This window comes from Equus caballus, chromosome 25 (assembly GCF_041296265.1).
Source record: "Equus caballus isolate H_3958 breed thoroughbred chromosome 25, TB-T2T, whole genome shotgun sequence".
Taxonomy (NCBI): Eukaryota; Metazoa; Chordata; class Mammalia; order Perissodactyla; family Equidae; genus Equus; species Equus caballus.
The window spans coordinates 40,984,392-41,002,299 of NC_091708.1; the positions used below are offsets into that span (position 1 = coordinate 40,984,392).

At 51.8% G+C, this 17,908-nt stretch overlaps 1 protein-coding gene and 1 pseudogene across 5 annotated transcripts in view; both read left to right on the plus strand.

Annotated features, from left to right (window-relative positions):
- The window catches only part of USP20 (ubiquitin specific peptidase 20), a 42,619-nt gene that overhangs the window by 9,020 nt on the left and 15,691 nt on the right, over nucleotides 1-17,908 (plus strand). For 3 of the 5 annotated variants that reach the window (XR_011432619.1, XM_023629126.2, XM_070251641.1), the window contains exons 2-9: nucleotides 6,491-6,587; nucleotides 10,244-10,297; nucleotides 12,088-12,150; nucleotides 12,524-12,655; nucleotides 13,684-13,780; nucleotides 14,289-14,358; nucleotides 15,770-15,883; nucleotides 17,134-17,212. Coding sequence is in view for 3 of the 5 variants with exons in the window: in XM_023629126.2 (XP_023484894.1) it covers nucleotides 6,507-6,587; nucleotides 10,244-10,297; nucleotides 12,088-12,150; nucleotides 12,524-12,655; nucleotides 13,684-13,780; nucleotides 14,289-14,358; nucleotides 15,770-15,883; nucleotides 17,134-17,212 (690 nt within the window). In the remaining 2 variants the exon portion in view is untranslated. Of the gene's footprint in view, nucleotides 1-4,598; nucleotides 4,950-6,490; nucleotides 6,588-10,243; nucleotides 10,298-12,087; nucleotides 12,151-12,523; nucleotides 12,656-13,683; nucleotides 13,781-14,288; nucleotides 14,359-15,769; nucleotides 15,884-17,133; nucleotides 17,213-17,908 lie in introns of those variants that run through there. The other 2 variants (XR_011432620.1, XM_070251640.1) reach the window with 1 other exon arrangement.
- LOC100069888 (septin-7 pseudogene) lies at nucleotides 1,493-3,203 on the plus strand (annotated as a pseudogene).

The window sequence follows — 17,908 nt, forward strand, 5'->3', positions numbered from 1 at the left end:
TCTGCGCCCATGAACCCCAGGCCGCTAAAGCAGAGCACATGAACTTAACCGCTTCACCAGCAGGACGGCCCCTATCTGTTCATCTGATGGACCCTTGGGTTGGTTCCACCTTTGGCTAGTGTGAATCCTGCAGCTATGAACGCGGTACACAAATGCTGTTCAGGTCTGTGCTCTCAGTGCCTTTGAGTCTGCACCCAGAAGCGGGATGGCTGGATCGTATGGTGATTCTGTGTGTAGGTTCTGAGGAGCCTCCATGCCGTTTTCCGCAGCAGCTGCCTCACTTACATCCCACAGCAGTGCGCAAGCTTCCGGTCTCTCCACCTCCTTACCTGCACTTGTTATCTTCGGGGGTTTTCTGGCTAGTAGCCATCCTGATAGGTGTAAAGCGTGCAGCTTGTTTTTATTACTCTACATTCTCTGATTTATCCATGTGATAACACAGGTCTCAGTCATTTATTTAATGTGTGGGGCTTTTTTCAGGGTTTTTAAATCAGTTTTATTGAAGTATAATTTCTATCCAATAAAATGCACCCCTGTGAAGAGTTTTGTGGTTCCCTCTTTGCCTCCCATCCTCGCCCCAGACGACCACTGGGCTACTTTCTGTCGCTATAGATTAATCGTGCTGTAAAGTGCTTTTAACCAACTTTATTGAGGTATAATTTACATACAAGAAAATGCAGGCACTTCAAAGGTAGGCTTCCTGAGATCTGACAGTGGAGAGACCTGGAGAAATCCTACCCCAATCAAGGTCTAGAACATTCCAGCACCACAGGGAGCTCCCTCTCGCCTGTTTACAGCCTAGCCTCCTCCCCTGCCCCAGGCAATCACTGACTCAGTTTCTGTCACCGGAGATGAGTTTTGTCTCTTGAAGTTTCATATAAATAGAATCGTATAGTGTGTGCTCTTTTGATTCTGACTGCTTTTGCTCAGTTTAATGTTTCTGGAATTTTTCCGTGTTGCTTTGCATATCGGTAGTCATTTTCAGTGCCACGTAGTATTCCATTATATGAATGTATCAGTAGTTTGCTTCCGTCCCCTGTTGCTGGACTTCTGGGGTCTTTCCGATCTTTTGGGGCTGTTATGTATGAAGCTACTGTGCATGTTTGTGTACAAGTGTTTGTGTGGTGAACGTTTCATTTCTCCTGGGCGGGTATCTAGGAGTCTGGTAAGCATATGCTGAGCCGTGTAGGGAGCTGCCAGACTGTCTTCCAGAGCGCTTTACACGGCTTCACGCTCCCATCGGACCGCGCGGCGATCCCTCCACGTCCTCAGCAACACCTGGGGGTATAAGTTTTACTAGTTTTAGGCTTTCTAGGGGGTGTGAGACGTTATCTCATGGTTGTAACGTGGCATTTCTTTGATGGCAAATGATGTCGAGCATGTGTTCATGTGTTTATTGGCCATTCTTGTTCGGTGAAGTGTCTGTTCACTCATTTGCCCATTTAACAAAATTGAAACTATTTATCCTTTCTTGGGTTGTAACATTCTTTATATATTTTGGCTGTTTGTTAGATACGTGTATTGTGAACATTTTTTCCCAGTCTGAAGCTTGCCTTTTCATTTTCTTAACAGCATCTTTTGAAAAGGAATAAGTTTTAATTTTGAAAAAGTCCAGTTTATCAATGTTTCCTTTTGTAATTACTGCCTTTTGTGTCCTAAAACCTTTGCCAACTCCAGAGTTGCAAAGATCTTCTCCTGTGTTTTCCTCTAGAAATTGGAGAGTTTTAATTTTGTTTTGTTTAAAGTCTGTGATCTGGAGAATTGGCGGGCTGTGCTGCGGCCAGCTGGTCACAGAGAGGATGTCAGTCAGTGCAAGGTCCCCGTTGCTGTGGAAAGGAATGCTGACAGCAGGGCCGTGGGGGCTCAGCAGATGAGCCTGAAGGCATCGTGGGGTTTGCAGGCTCCCAGTTCAAGTGTACAGTGAATCAGTGAAGACAGGGTTTGAATTCACGCTTGAGGTCATGGCCAACCTGGACTGGGAAGTCGACATTCCTCACCTCTCCATGCCTTACAGATTTGTATTCTCCAGAGTGTCTAGGTCCTTCCCATAGAATAAAAAGACCTTACAGGTGGAACAATCCAGAGTTTTAATCAGAGAAGGTGGTGTTCGGTTGCTCCTTGCGATAGTTGACACCCAGGATTTGGAGATGCAGTCAGTAATAGTGATCGCCGGCAGCCTGTTATTGCCCACCTTGATGGTAAATTTGAGGACTGCCTCAGTGCAGAGTCTTGAGTGAACAGACGTCAGATGCCCGATGACAAGGCGCAGCGCTGTTTATACTGAATTACTCCTTCAGGATGTGGACTTAGACCATTGGATGGAGGGTTTATGAAGAGTTTGCATGAGAAAGTGAGCATCACCCACTTATTGCCACAGCAGACACGCTCACACCAGAGGAGTGCCAACAACTGAAAGAAACCCAAGAATATAAAATTAAAATAGATGAACTTCCAGCAACAGATGATGAAGAAGAAAAGCTTGTTAAAAACATAAAGGACCATTCACCTCTTGCTGTGAACGGTAGTAACTTCATTGAAGTTAGCGGCAGAAGGGTCAGAGGAAGGCCGCATCCTTGGGGTGTTGCTGACATTGAAAATGGTGAAGATTGTGATTTTACAATTCTAAGAAATATGTTAATACGAGGACACTTGCAGGACTTGTAAGATGTCACTAATAATGTACGCTATGAGAACTACAGAGGCAGAAAACTGACAGCTGTGACGTCCGTTGGAGTTGATAACAGCGAGAACAAAGGGCAGCTTCTGAAGAGCCCTCGGGCACCCATGGAAGAAGAAGGAAGAGACATGGTGGCCACGATGAGGGAGATGGAGATGGAGCAGGTGTTTGAGACGAAGGCCAGAGAAGAAGTTCAAAACTGAAGGATTCTGAGGGCAAGCACCAACGGCACCATGAGTAAACAAAAAAGAATTTGGAAGCAGCGCAAGGAATTAGAGGACGAATGTCGCCAGTTTGAAGATGAGAAGGCAAACTGGGAAGCTGAGCGGATTTTAGAACAACCGAGCTCTCTGAGAAGCTTGGAAAACAACAAGAAGGAGGCAAAGGTCTTTTGAGCCCTCTGTTGACCACCAATTACGTAAAGTCTGCGATCCACTTCTAATTCATTTTTGTGTATGATGTGAGGTAGGAGTTGAAGTTCATTTTTTTCCCATGTGGATATCATTGTTCCAGTACCATTTGTTGCAAAGACTATCTTTTTCCCGTTGAATTATATCGGTACCCTTGTTGGAAATCAATCAGCCGTGTGTGCAGGTCTACTTCTGGAGCCTGTGTTCTGTTCCTGTGAGCTGTATGTGTGCGGGCCACACTGACTCAATGACTGCACCTTTATAAAAAGTCTCAAGGCAGGTGATACGAGTCTTCTAACTTGGTTCTGTTTCCGAATCGTTTTGGCCATTCTAGGTCTTTTGCTTTTCCATGTAAATTTTAGAATCAGCTTGACAATTTCTACAGAAAAGCCTGGTAGGATTTTGACTGAGATTGCATTGAACCTCTAGATCTGTTTGGGGAAAATGTACATCTTAACAATACTAAATGTGCTAGTCCATGAACATGGTATATCTCTCTGTTTATTTAGATCTAATTTAATTTCGTGGATAGAAAGATTCACTATTCATCATCATTTTTAATGGCTATGTAGTACAACCGTGTGTGACCGTGTCATTATTTATCCAATTGTCAGCTGTTCACTTAGATTACGTCCAGTGTCCTCCATTATAAATGGTGCCACAGTGGTTATCTTTGTTCTTCTGTCTTTGCACCCACCCTCAATTACTTACTTAGACAAAAATCTGGAGCCAGACCCTCTTGACTGTGCTTTGCTATTTGCCTTATTTAAACTGGTGGTGATCTGTGTGTGGTGGGATGTGGAAGGATTCAGGGTTGCTTTTGGTGAGGCCCAGTAGCACTGTGATTTAGAGCAGGGGTCTGCAAATCAGGGCAGCAGGCCCAGTAGGGTCTGTCGGGCCTTTGAGCTAAAATTTCTTAAAAAATATTTTTAATGGATTGTAAAAAAAAAAAAAAAGCAAAATCAAGAATATGTGATGAAGATCAATGTGGCCCACAAAGCCTAAAATATTTACTACCTGGTCATTTATAGAAAATTTGCTGCCCCAGATTTAGAGCAAGGCTGGGCATGGACTGATCTAATCAGGCCCCCACCATACTTACTCATGGGGATTGACCTTCGCCAGGTTCCTTCGCTACTTAAGCTCCGTTCTGTTTCTTCATCTGTAAAATGGGCAGAGAGAGTACATAGAGGGTTGTTAGCCACAGGGCTTTTTCCCCCCCGTCTGAAGTTGTAGGAACTTAAGCCATCTGATTGCACGTGGGAATCAGGGGTGGGCCTATCACAGTCATCTGTGTCCTGGGCATCAGGCTCATAACCTCCTCTGCCGTCTAGCTGGAGAGATGGGGCACATACCAAACACACTAAAACAACCCTACAAACTGCAGCTTAAAATAATGTGGGACTAGCACCAACCCAGTGTGCTTGGCCTCACTGGAAACTATGAAAAAAAAAATCTAAAAATCTGGCTTCGAGTGAGGAGGCTTGGAATTTAGAACCTTGAACCCCATCATTGTCATGTGACCATTTTAAACGTTAGCTTCTAACTGCCTCTCTCTCTCTGAACTGCCCACATCTGGGATACTGTGGCCCACCGAGGAAGGGGGCCAGTGGCGACATGTGGATGAACCTGGTTGCACCCGTAGCCTGGGGTTGCTCAAGACTTGGGGGTCGGGGGTTCTGAGCAGCACAGGGTCCTTGGGAGGCTCAAAGGATGATCTGAGGGTCCCAGTGGCATGCGTGGAAGGGGCCGAGCCTTCCGTCCAGAGGGTTAACGGGCTGTGGCAGCCAGAGGGAGCAGTAGTGGGAGAGGCCCCTTGGCATTCTCCTGCAGACCCCGGAAGGTCTCTCAGGGATCAAAAGGTAATGCCCGGCAGTGACTGGTGAAGGGCCGGCATGCTGCAGGAGGGGTGGCCCTATTTGCTGGCTCTGCTGGAGTTTTCTTTAGCTGTCCTGGGAATGGTGTGTTTTTATTGTCCCTGTGGATAAACTGGGGGGTGTGTCCAGCCTGTGGATGCCCCAAATATCCACAGTGTACTTGCCCCTCCCAGGAGGAATTTGGGGCTATTTTTAGCTTCTGGTTGGTGCTAAGAGTGATTTTAAACTAACAGAACTATATGGTGTGTGCTGGTCTGTCCCCCAGGTCCCCAGAGAGGCCTGCACTCACCCCAGCCCACTGCAGCCCACCGCTGCCAGCTGCCACCGCAGAATGTTGGCCGCTTCCTGGGGGTGTCTCTTTGCGCAGAGTAGGCCCAGAGCCTCCCCTCCTCAGGTGGGGCCCTCAAACACTGACTGAGGAGGAAGTATGGATTTTTCTTTTAGGTGAAATAATGGAATTATGGTTCTTTTTTTTTTTTTTTTCAAGTCCTAATCTTTTAGAAAAACATAGGATGTGATATCTGGGTTTTGCTGCAAAACAGGAAGTGGGAGGTTGAGCTGAAGCAGGGCTGGCCGTGACTTGTTAGTGGGTGAAGCCAGGTGATGGGTTCTGCACGTGTCTGCGTTTTCCAGGAGTTAAAAAGAGTCTGACCAGCTCGGGTTCCACTCTTGCTCGAGCGCTGCTCTCTGTGAGACCTGGGACAGGAAGGGCCCTTGTTTCCGAATCTGTGACATGGGGCTCATTGCAGCTGCCTCAAAGACGCTGGGCAAGTTTTTAATGAAGTAATGCATGGAAGCAGTTAGCCCAGTCCTGGCACCTAGTAGGCGCCAGCTACTCCTGTTCTGGCTGGGAGTCTGGCCAAGTGATCTCTGGCTGACCATTTAGGGCAGGGAGGGGGCTTCCAGGAGGGACCTGGGGACCGCCTCCCTCTAGTGGACACACAGCCTCTGCGTGTGCTTGCGCTCTTGGCTGCATTCCCATCTATGGTTGGTCTGCACGTTTCTCGGCAGTGGTTTGGAGCTAGAATCAGCAGTCAGATTCCTGCCAAGATAGTGAGTGGCTGAAACATTTATTCAGTTATTTATTTTTAAACATTTTCTTTTGAAATAATTATAATTCATAGGAAGTTGCCAAAAATGTACTGTGAGGTCCCGTGTACCCTTCCCCAGTTTCCCCCAATGCTGCCACGTCTTTGGTATATGGGTCGTACAGTTTCACAACCAGTAAAGTGACATCGGTACAAGCCACAGAGCTTACTCAGATCTCACCAGTCTTACATGCACCACCCTCCCCCCCCCCGCCGGGAATCCTTTTCCCAGGATTTCCAAGGGAGGTCTTATCCTCACCCCCAGTTCTCAGACCAGGAGTGTTGAGGCTCAGAGAAGTGATGGAGCTTCCCCGGGTCACCGGCCGATGTGTGGCAGAGCCCGGACTCGAGACCGAAGTCGTGCACTTAACCAGGATCCCCCCTGCCTCCCTCCGCAGTGGCTGCCGGTAACACCAGACTCGTTGTGTTTTCTCGCAGGTGAGCCTGGCCCAGAATGGGGGACTCCAGGGACCTTTGCCCTCACCTTGACTCGATAGGGGAGGTGACCAAGGAGGACTTGCTGCTCAAATCTAAGGTAAAGGGTCAGACCTTACGGGCTGAGGCCCACACCCAAGGCCACCTGTTCCTGGGCCACGTTTCTGAAGCAGTGGGAGAACTGGCTCCCCCTGGCCTCCGCTGAGCCTTTTATGTAAATAGAAAAGCTGACGTTTGTCGGAGAGCCCTTCCGGGGCTGCCTCCTGACAGCCATTTAGGACCCTTTAGACCAGTCCACGTGGAGCCGCTGCCGCTCTGCGCATTAGCTGTTGGAGCGGGCGCAGGGCCTTTGCGAGAAGGGGGTGAATCCTGCGTTTGACCCTCCCTGGGCGTCTTTACACGCTGACCTGAAGGGAGTGCCTGGAGGCCTGAAGTGGGGAGGTGGGCCTCGCTGAGGGGGGAGCACGTATCATCGTAAGTAGGTGACACTTCCATGTGGTTCAGAGATGAAACAATGTGAGAACATATGTGTCAAGAAGTCCCCCTGCCGCCTCCTGTCCCCACCCTCCCCATTCCACCCCAGGGAACCACTCACATTAGTTTCTTTTGTATCTGTTCAGGGTCTCTCTATGCAGATACATACAAATAAACTTATTTGTCATTTTCCCCTTTATTACATGAAAGGTACCATGCTGTAGACACTTTTGTAAGTTGCTTTGTTCACGTGACAATATCTCCTGGAGCTCTTTGGACATTGGTGCGTGGAGAGAGCTTTCTCATTATTTGTCCCAAAGTTGTGCATATTTCATTTCATGGACTCCAGAACTGATCCTCCAGGGGTGAGCCCTGGCTCCTGCCAGTACAAAGGACGCTTCAGTGGACGGCCTCGTGGGAATGTCATTGTGTGCAGAGGCAGGACTGTGTGTAGAGCACGTTCCCAGAAGGGAGGTCGTCGGCTCAGGTTCTTAGACATGTTGCCGCTCCTCCTTCCAGGCCTCTGGTGCCAGTCGTCCAGCCTCCCTGCACCAGCACGTCCTGGGTGGCCTTTGGCCTGAGCTGGCTTGGTCTGGGCCTGCAGCGAGGGATCCGTTCTTCAAAGTGCCTGTGGTTTCTTTTGAAGTAGTTTTGCTTCTCGTGTGGTCTGTGGGAGGGGCAGAGCGAGGCTCTGGCGCATCTGTGCTTCTAATGCTGGGTTTCTTTCTGAGTCTGCACAAGGGAGTAAGTGAGACACACCGAGAGGAATTTTCCTCCAGAGGAGGCAGGAAAAGGGGAATCTGAGAGCAGGGAGATGAGCGAGGTGGGAGGAGGGAGGCAGAAAGTGAGAAGGTTTGGGCTGCGATGTGGCAGCCTTTTAGAAGAGTGAGTGCTTCTGGAGCAGAAAGAGCAGAGCGTTTGGAGATGTCTCAGGCCTGCATTTCAGAGAGCGTGTCTTTCAGCACCTCTTCAAGTATCCGGAAACCTGCGAAAGGAAACCAGCATTGTTTTAAAATACCCAGAACGGGCAAGGTTGTGCACAGGTAGCTCACAATGGAGGAAATGCAAACAGCTGAGAAACTTTTGAAAAGACATGCTTAGCTTCACTAGTGGTTGAGGATATTGCTAATGAAAGCAAGATGATGCCGTTTTCAGATGGGAAAACACAGGCTGATCCGATTCAGAGCCCACAGGGGTAGGGGGAAGTGGTGCACACACGATGCAGTAGGCTGGACATCACTGTAACTTTAGGGGCGCAATTCTGGATATAATTCTGGAATAAATTCTGGGAACTTATCTAGTAAAAATGTAGGTACCACTTATAGAGATGCAGATGCAGCAGTATTTATTGAGCATTGTTTGTAAAAGGAAAACCTGGTGACAGCCTGAGTATTCATCAAGAAGGGAATGGGCGAATAAGCTTTGCTGTGCCCAGAGTGTGGACACTGGGCACTTATTGCAAAGAATGAGAAGTAGTCTCTGTGTACCGACTGAGAAGGATGACCATAGATCGGTGACAAAACGTGTTACAGAGAAATACGTATAGTGTGATCTTATTTTTCCTGAAAATTACACCCCCCCCAAATCTACGCGTATGTGTTTGTACCAGAAGAAAGTATAGAGGGTTAGACTTCAAATTTTTACAGCATATTTGTGTCATACATTATATATTTCAAACTGTATATAGCATATATGTACCATTGGAATGGTTAGAACAAGCATGCAATACTTTTATCATGCAAATAACTGAAGTGAAAAAAGCCCTGGGAAGATGAGAGTGAACTGTGAAATTGGGGAATCACAGGAGATTACGGATTCGGGAGGGCGGGGGGTGGCCGCTTTGAGTCCGATGAGCAGACTGATGTCCCGCCACCCACAGCGTCCGCAGGGAGAGACCCCACGTCACGGAGTGCAGGTCTCAGCCCCACCGCACGGGAGGAGCTGCTCCTCCTCAACCCGACTGGGAGCTCCGTGGGCAAACGCAGCCAGTGTCTGTGCTTGGCAGGAACGCGAGCTTCCCGCGGGGGCCGGGGGGCCGACACAGCCACCCTCTCAGGGGAGCCAGGCTTCCTGGCAGCAGCTTTGATGGCCCAGGCTTCTTGGCCTCCCCTCCTGAGCTGACTCTGTAGCAGGGCGTGACTCGCTGAGCCTCAGTTTCTCGTCTGTAGGGTGGGGGTCTTGGTGAGCTGCTGCACAGACTGCCATTGGGATCACGTGAGCGACACGTGAAGAACTTAGCTGTCGCGGTCCCTCCCCGAGTGCCAGCTCTCACTCTGCTTGAGCCTAATATTGTGACTGCTCTCAGAGGCCGGCACCCAGAAGCCATCTCACACCTGACGGAGGCGGCACACTGGACATTCCCGAGGCTCAGCTGGGAGCTGCTGTTCTAGACGTGTGCAGACAGAGTTATTTAGGGCACAGTTTAAGTTCTTGTGACAAAGACACCCTGAAATACAGTGGCTTAAATGAGATGTAAGTTTACTTTTCTCTCACAGAACAGTCCAGAGGTAGGTAGGACCGGTAGAGTGGCTCTCCCATTCTCAACACAAGGCTTTTATCTCTAAGTCCAAGGTGGTTGCTTCAGCTCCCACCATCACATCCATATTCCAATCAATGGAAAGAGAAGGAAGAGTAAAGGTAGTGTACAGCTTGAAGTAGCACACGTTACTTTTGCTGTCATCCCATAAACTAGAACGGAGTCCCATGATCACAGTGGGGACTGAGAAATATCATCTGTGGCTGGCTGGTCATGTGTCCAGCCAAAATTCACACATTCTGTTATTAAAGCAAGAGGGAGCGATGTTGGTAGATAAGAAGCACCCCCAGAGACCTGGGTTTTTTCTGTGACTGATAAACCTACTGATCTCCTAATGTGTCCCAGGCTCTGTGGAGTCACAGGGGTAGACCAAACGGACCATGCCTCTTTCATGGAGCGCATGGTCTAGATGGGGAAAGGCTTCAATCGTGCAGCAAAGAGAGAGTGGGAGGTGTGGGGAGAGAGCATATCAAGTGGTCTGTTTATTTAAGTTTCAAATGATTTTATTGACAGTGTTTTCGCAGGCACATAATAAAACACAATTCCAGCAATAGAGCGTAAGGCGCCTGTGGGGAACCTAATTCAGATTGGTGGCTGGCGAAGGCCTGTGGGAGGCAAACAGAGCCTTTAGGGTGCGTCCGTCTGTCTGTCCATCAGCATCAGCTGGTGGAGACCGGTGGGCGGCACCCTCCAGGCTGGAGCAGCCTGCTCACACGCTGCTCTTTCTCTTCCCTCGACTCGCACAGGGAACCTGTCAGTCATGCGGTGTTGCTGGACCGAACCTGTGGGCCTGTCTCCAGGTAGGCTCTGCTGACAGCTGGTAGAGGTGTGGAGCTCCGTCTAGACTCCGGGCTGGGCATACCTGTCCCCAGCGGGTACTGCTGGAAAGCTCAGGCAGGGACACGGGACATGGATGTTTCGGGTGCGATGCCCAAGCCGTTAGAGCCAGCAAGTCCCTGGGTTGGCTGCCGTGGCAGCTGTGGAAGTGACGAGAGAGGGAAGCAGGCTGGAGAAGCCTCGGGACTAATGATCGCACCTGTGTGAGAGGCGAAACTGTGCACTCACGGGTGCACGTGAGCCTAATGGAGGCGTCTTGGCTCTGAGCCCTGACACTTCTTAGTGACAGTCTGTCCCCGGGTCAGCCTGGGCCTCTGCTTCCCCACCTATAAAGCAGGTGACGACACTGAGGACTGTCCCCACCTCGTGGGGTGAGGGTGGAATTTGGGAGGGTGATGCCTCTGATGGGCTTGGCAGGGTGTGTGCCACAGACAGTACCCCATGAAACCCAGTCATGTTTTCATTATTACTGCTTATTACAAAGAAGGACAGTTATATCAAAACATGACAGTTTTATATGGGTGGTGGAATTATGGGTAATTTTCATTTTTTGTCTGTAATTCTGTAGTATTTTCCAAATTTCCTACAAGTGTGTGTTTACTGCATTTTATAATCATATTAAAAATAACTATTACTTAAAATTTCCGGGGGCTGGCCCCGTGGCCAGTGGTTAAGTTTTCACGCTCTGCTGCGGCAGCCCAGGGTTTCCCTGGTTCGGATCATGGGCGTGGACATGGCACCGCTCATTGGGCCACGTTGAGGCAGCATCCTACATGCCACAACTAGAAGGACCCACAACCAAAATATACAACTATGTACTGGGGGAATTTTGGGAGAAAAAGCAGAAAGAAAAAAAAAAAGATTGGCAACAGTTGTTAGCTCAGGTGCCAATCTTTTAAAAAAAAAGTTTCCTTAAAAACAAACACAAGTAGAAACAAGACAGGCTGAGGGGAAGACATCGCAGTTCAAGTCTGCTTTTGCAGAAAACACGGGGGCCTGCAGGGTACTCTGGCCTGTCACTCAGTGTAAAGTAGATTGCAAGACACTGTCTGGGCCCCTGGGGAACAGCAAGAAGTAGGACGCGTGGTCCTGCCTCCTGGGAGCCCACAGACCCCCAGAGAGACGGATGTGGAAGCCTCATGCAGAAAGCCGCTCATCCTCTATGACTCAGAAGGCCCTCCCCAGCCTGCATGGTGCTGATCACGGTGGAAAGGACAGCGCTCCTGTGGGGAAGCGGGCCAAGGGCTGGGTGGAGGCCTGCGGCTGAGGCACTGAGCTGGCCTTGGAGGATGGGTAGATTTGGGTGGGAGAGTGCAAGGCCAAAGGCAGGGTCTTCAGGGTCCTGCAGGGCCCCCCGTGGGGCCCTGGGTCAGCACTGGGTCCCGACTGCCTCTGCCCGTCTGGCATCCCCCATTGGAAAATGTCTGTGAGGCCCACAGAAGTGTGCGTCCCGACAACTGGCCCAGTAGGAAGTGGGGTTTTGGCCGAAAAGGGATGAGTGGACGGGGAGAGGGTCTGGGCGCCAAGTAGCCAGGCCGTAGCCCATCTCGCTCAGAGCGCAGCGGCAGCTTTTATGGGGGCCACGCCTGCCCAACGCGAACTTCAGGCATTTACGTAAGCCTGTGTTCCCGCAGGGTGGCAGGGCCTCAATTCCTTGTGGGTCCTGTCGGGTGGAGATGGGGGACACTGGCTCACTATGCTGGCACCGTCTTCTTGGCCAGCCCTAATCCACTCCTCTCCCCTCTCTCCCCAGGTCGCCTGCCCCTACGTTGGCTGTGGAGAGTCCTTCGCTGACCACAGCACCATTCACGCACAGGTGAGGGTGGTAGCCGGGAACACGGCTCTGCAGTCAGACAGCGCAGAGTTCAAACCCCAGCTCCAGCTGCCTCCCAGCTCCATCCACCTGCTCTGGGTCTCAGTGTCTATGTCTGTAAAATGAGAAGAATCGTAGCAGGGTTGCTGCAAAGAAGCAAGAGCTAGTGCAGGTGCAAGCACTTGGCAGCTGTCCGTGCTGGATAAGCAGCAGCCGTTGGCATTCCCGGCTGGAGGGTGAGCAGGTGCCGGGCTTCCAGGCCCTGTGCTGACCAGGCCTCTCCCTGAGGCCTGGGAGCTGAGGCAGCCCCGATGCAGGCTTCAGGCATGTCTTGGGCCCGTGTATCCTTGACCCTGTTTTGGATCTGGCCCTCCAGGTGAAAAAGCACAACCTGACGGTGAACCTGACCACGTTCCGGGTGTGGTGTTATGCCTGTGAGAGGGAGGTGTTCCTGGAGCAGCGGCTGGCGGCCCACCCGCCAGGCCCCTCGCCCAAGTTCTCGGAGCAGGTGAGGGGGTGCTGCAGGGTCGGTTTGGTTGGTGGTGACAGGTGTCGAGGGCAGGGCCATGTGATCTGAACATCGGTGGAGCGTGGATTGGTGGGTCCCAGACGGTGTCTGTCCCTGGTGAGTGTTCTCAGGTGACTTTGAGGAGCTCGTGTCGGCAGATGCTCGCTGAGCCCCCGCCAGGTGCCAAGGCCCGTGTGAGGTGATGAGGACAGAGGTGACTGGGAGCCGGCCTCCCTCAGGGAGCTCACAGGCTGGGGGGAGGCCGTGGGGAGGTGAGGGTCTGGGTGCGCCGGGGCCGTGGGGCCGGTGGAGAGGCCCTGGCAAGCCCAGGTGTAAAATGAGCCCAGGGGAATCATGAGGAGTCACTGCAGGTGCTTCTCTGTGGGAAACGCCTGGAAACCCACTGGGCGTGCGCCAAGCGGGGCGCCGTGCAGCCCTTAGAGGTGGCGGCTCAGCGCGCGGGCGCGGAGGCCCAGCATGGGGCGGTGGTCCGTAAACCAGTTGTGGGACTGGCCAGCAGGATGGGGGCACAGGGAGGCTGGGATGTGCGTGTGCGCGTTGTGCCTCCCCCACGTTTAGATGGTGCCCGGCACGGAAGAGCTGCTCGGTCAGTGTGTGTGGAGCACATTTGTGGGCGTGTCAGCGTTTATGATTTTTTACCAAAAACGCTGTGAAACAATATATTCAGTGCCCTGTTTTGAAGCATGTTTATGTTAACAGTTTAAAATCTACAGAGATACATAGAGACTATTAACGGTGGTTGTCTCGGAAAAGTAGGATTGCATGTTGTTGTTCTTTGTTTCTGATTTTTTCCAAATTTACTATAAATAAGATAAATTATTACTATTCATTATCGTGAATAAGGGCAAGGCCAACGATGCCATCTCTTTCCCGGTATCCTCTGCTCCCACGGGCTGGCTCAGTGCAGGCTCGCGGCTGAGGCTTGGCTTCCTTCCCCCGGAGGCACATGGGCCTCTGGTGCCGACTCCCCCTCCTCCCGTTTTCCTCACTTGGAGTCTCTAACGCAGGACGCCCCGCTGCCCTCCCACCCTCTGAAAGCCGTCCCGATTGCTGTGGCCGATGAGGGAGAGTCCGAGTCAGAGGACGATGACCTGAAACCTCGAGGTAACGGCCCCCCCGCGGGACAGGGCTGCTGCTGGGCCAGGCGGAGGCCTTGGTGGCGGGCAGGGAAGCTCTGTGAGCTGTGCTGCAGGGGCAGGGAAGGGCGGCGGGATGGCCATCCGTACAGCATGGCGGCTTCTCCTGGAGGGCCAGCTGCCCGACTGAGGCCTGGAGGCCTGGCAGTCGTCGTGCCCTGTGTCAGCCCTGTGGCCCTGGGCAGGCCGGCGCCTCTGCACCCGGCCTCTTGCCTGTACAGTGTGGACCATGGGCCGGGCTGCGTGGAGGGCAGAGGCATCCGTCTGTTCCGTACACTCAGGGAACCGTGGGCATTGTGAGCAGGAAGCATGTTAACTTAGTTGGAAGATTTCTGGGGTGCAGCAGCAGCCACCGTGTCCTGCTCTGCCTGGGTCCTGATGGCTGGAGAGCCACAGCCATCTCCCGGGGTGTGCTGTGAGCTTCCTGGCGGGGCAGCACGCTCACCTTCCCCTCCCCGTGTGCACTGCTTTCCTAGGCCTCACGGGCATGAAGAACCTGGGGAACTCCTGCTACATGAATGCTGCCCTGCAGGCCCTGTCCAATTGGTAGGTGGTCACCTCATCTGGGAGATGGGGGTCAGGGGACGTCCCCGGGAAATAGCAGCAGCAGCCTCAGAGTTGTGTTGCATATGTTGCATATGGATACACATCAAAACCCCTGAAAACACACAATGACCCAGCAATACTTCCCGTCGGCCTGGATCCTAAGGAGGTAACCAGAGATGTGGAGAAAGTTGTCTGTGCCAGCATGTTCATCTTCTGTGGTTTATTGGAAACCACTTAAACAATTGAAACAGTTAGAGTGCAAATTCATCCTAGGCCAGCCTTACAGTGAGTGCAGGAAAAGATGGTGCAGGACAATATTTACTGAAATGGGAAGGGGTTCAGAATATGGTAGCGGGAAAAGGAGATTGTAAAGCTTTGTATGGTGCAATCCCGTTTTGGGGGGAAGTATTAGCTTCCATCTGGGATAGGCTGTGACCTCCATGAGGCCCGGGCATCTCCTATGCCTGCTGCACAGATGTCCACCTAGTGGGACTCAGTGTATGTGTATGTGAAGGGCGGATGGGGGAGGGGTATGTGTGCATAGAAAAGGCTACAAGGATATGCCCGAGTCTTCAGAGTCGCTGTCTTCATGTGGTAGGATTAAGGTCGATTATTATTGTCTGCTTGTCTGTATTTTCTAGTTTTTCTACAATGAATGTATATTTCTTATGTAATGAGATAAGTTTCAAAAACATGAGGGAAAGGGGAGTGGAGGGGATGCCGTCTGGCTCCAGAAGGTTCCTACAGAATGGGCTGACAGGAGGAGCAGGTGCTGCTTCCTCTCGTTCACGCAGCAGGCGTCCCCTGACCCCACGGCCCTGAAGTGGGGCGCTCACCTGACCTGGGGGAGGAGGGGCCAGGTCTCGCACCCCAGGGCCGCCATAACAAAGTGCCACAGACCAGGGGCTCGAACAACAGAAGTTTCTTCTCTCCGGGTTCTGGAGGCTGGAATCCAAGGTCAAGGTGCGGGCAGGTTGGCTGCTTCTGAGGCCTCTCTCCTTGCCTTGCAGACAGGCCCCTTCTCCCTGTGTTTTGATGTCATCTTCCCTCTGTGCATGTTTGTGTCCCAATTTCCTCCTCTTATAAGGACACCAGTCATACTGGACTAGGGCCCACCCTGATGACCTCATTTTAAGCTAATCACCTCCTTAAAGACCCTGTCTCCAAATACAGCCGCATTCTGAGCTCTGGGGTCAGGGCTTCAGCATAGGGATTTTGGGGGACACAATCCAACCTGTAACAAGTGGGATCCTTCTAGTCATCTGCAGGTGTTTCTGGCTGCAGGGGGCTCCGGCACATCCCCCACACAAGCAGTGCCCCCACAGGAAACTTGCTTCTCCACCCAGGTTTTCAAACAGTGCCATGTCCTCTTCTTTTCTCTTCTGCTCCCCTCGCTTCCCCTGTCCCCCAGCCCTCCGCTGACCCAGTTCTTCTTGGAGTGTGGAGGCCTGGTGCGCACGGACAAGAAGCCAGCCCTGTGCAAAAGTTACCAGAAGCTGGTCTCTGAGGTCTGGCACAGGAAACGGTGAGTGGCCGAGCCCCTGACCTCGGGCAGCTGTGTGTGGACGAGGATTTTCTCTCAGACCCTCGGTCGAGCACTTGCCATACTTTACTCTGCGTAATGCTCATGGCACCCCTGTGAAGTGTCGGTCAGAGCCAACCCTATTTTACAGACTGGGGAAACTGAGGTTCAGAGAGATCTTGCTCCAGGTCACACAGCTTGGGAAAGGAGGAGGTAGAATTTGAACCTGGCGTTGAGCTGAGCTGGCAGCCACCATGCGCTCAGAGGAAAGAATCTCATGGTGGCGGCTGGTGCTGATGAGGCGGGGGCTTCACCTGTGTGAAACGAATTCAAGGACCGGAAGCTTGGGTTAGCCCTGTGTCTCCAGGGAAAGGCAAGATTGGGAATAACTTAAAATGAATGCACAGAAATACATTAAGCGTAAACCAGATTTTAAAACAGTTTGATGCAATGTAATTCCAATTTTGTAGGAAGCCAGGTTTAAGTGTATGCCTGTACATAATGTTGTATATGTGTCTGTATTTTCATGGAAAAATCTGGACATCTTAATGGTAGTTATCTCTGGGTAGTACTGTTAGTGGTGGTGTTTCTTTGTTGGGCTTTTCTGAAATTTTTGATTTTTCAATAATGAACTTGTATTACTTTTGAAATTAGAAAAAGCACAATAGGGCCGGCTCCGTGGCCGAGTGGTTAAGTTTGCGTGCTCCGCTGCAGCGGCCCAGGGTTCGGATCCTAGGCGCGGACATGGCACCACTCGTCAGGCCACGTTGAGGCGGCGTCCCACATCCCACAACTAGAAGGACCTGCAACTAAGATATACAACTATGTACTGGGGGGGCTTTGAGAAATAAAGCAGAAAAAAAAAAAAAGGTTGGCAACAGTTAGCCCAGGTGCCAATCCTTAAAAATAAAAAGGAAGATTGGCAACAGTTGTTAGCCTAGGTGCCAATCTTAAAAAAAAAAGAAAAAGAAAAAGCACAATAAGTATTCTGGAGTGAAAACAATTTTAAAGTAGGCTTGTCGTGGACCGGTGGAAAAGGACGCCATCCTAGTCAAGAGCTCTTTGCCTGGTGGAGCCGCAACTTGACATTTTCCTTCTTGACTGTAGGGATGTGCGAGCCTGCTGGGCTCCTGGCCGGGTCGGCGCCTCCTGGCAGTGCAGGAGAGTCTGATCGGCCTCGCTGACTGCCGGCCCTGGAGGGGTGAGGAGCTTGGAGCCGGCTACCGGCGCTAATGGGTCTGGTCTTCCTACAGCCCAAGCTACGTGGTTCCCACCAGCCTGTCCCACGGGATCAAGTTGGTCAACCCGATGTTCCGAGGCTATGCCCAGCAGGTAGGCCGTTGGAGCTGCCCAGGGGACCCCCACTACCTCCCAGGCCTGGCTTTGACACCAAGACCAGCATGGAAAACAGTAACAGCGGTGCAGCATGGTGAAGCGGCTCTCCCCGTCAGAGCCTCGCTGCCTGAGCCCTCACGTGTGTGAGGACGTGGGAACCTCCCAGCAGCCTGCCAGGATGGGGAGACTGAGGCTCAGCGGGCCACGGCCCTTGCCCAGGTCACCCAGCTGGTGCCTGGTGAGGGGAAATTTGACCTCAGGCAGTCTGACTCCGGAGTCTGTGCTCTGCGTAAACAACGGCACGGGGTTTCTCCTTCCCCAGACCACAGGCAGAATTTCCCTTTATTAAAGTAGACCTTTGATTACAAGTTTCTGTAAGTCTAGAGAACCCCTTTGAAACCAGCAATATCTATTGCGGAAAACCATGGGGCCTAGACAAAGCAGAACACAGCCGTACATGTGCCCCAGCCCCGAGCTGAGCCGGTCGTTCCTGTGGTCCAGGTCCCTGTCCCCGATCGGCACACGGCCTGTGTTCACTGCTGGGCGTGCGGGTGGAGCGGAACCTGATGGCATTGCTGTCTCTGCTGCCTGAATGTGGGGGCCAGGCACAGGGCAGCGGTCACGCGAGGGCTGCCTTCCGCCCCACCCTTCGGCCCCACCACCCTACCTCCCAGCCCTTCCTGGGGGGAGGGC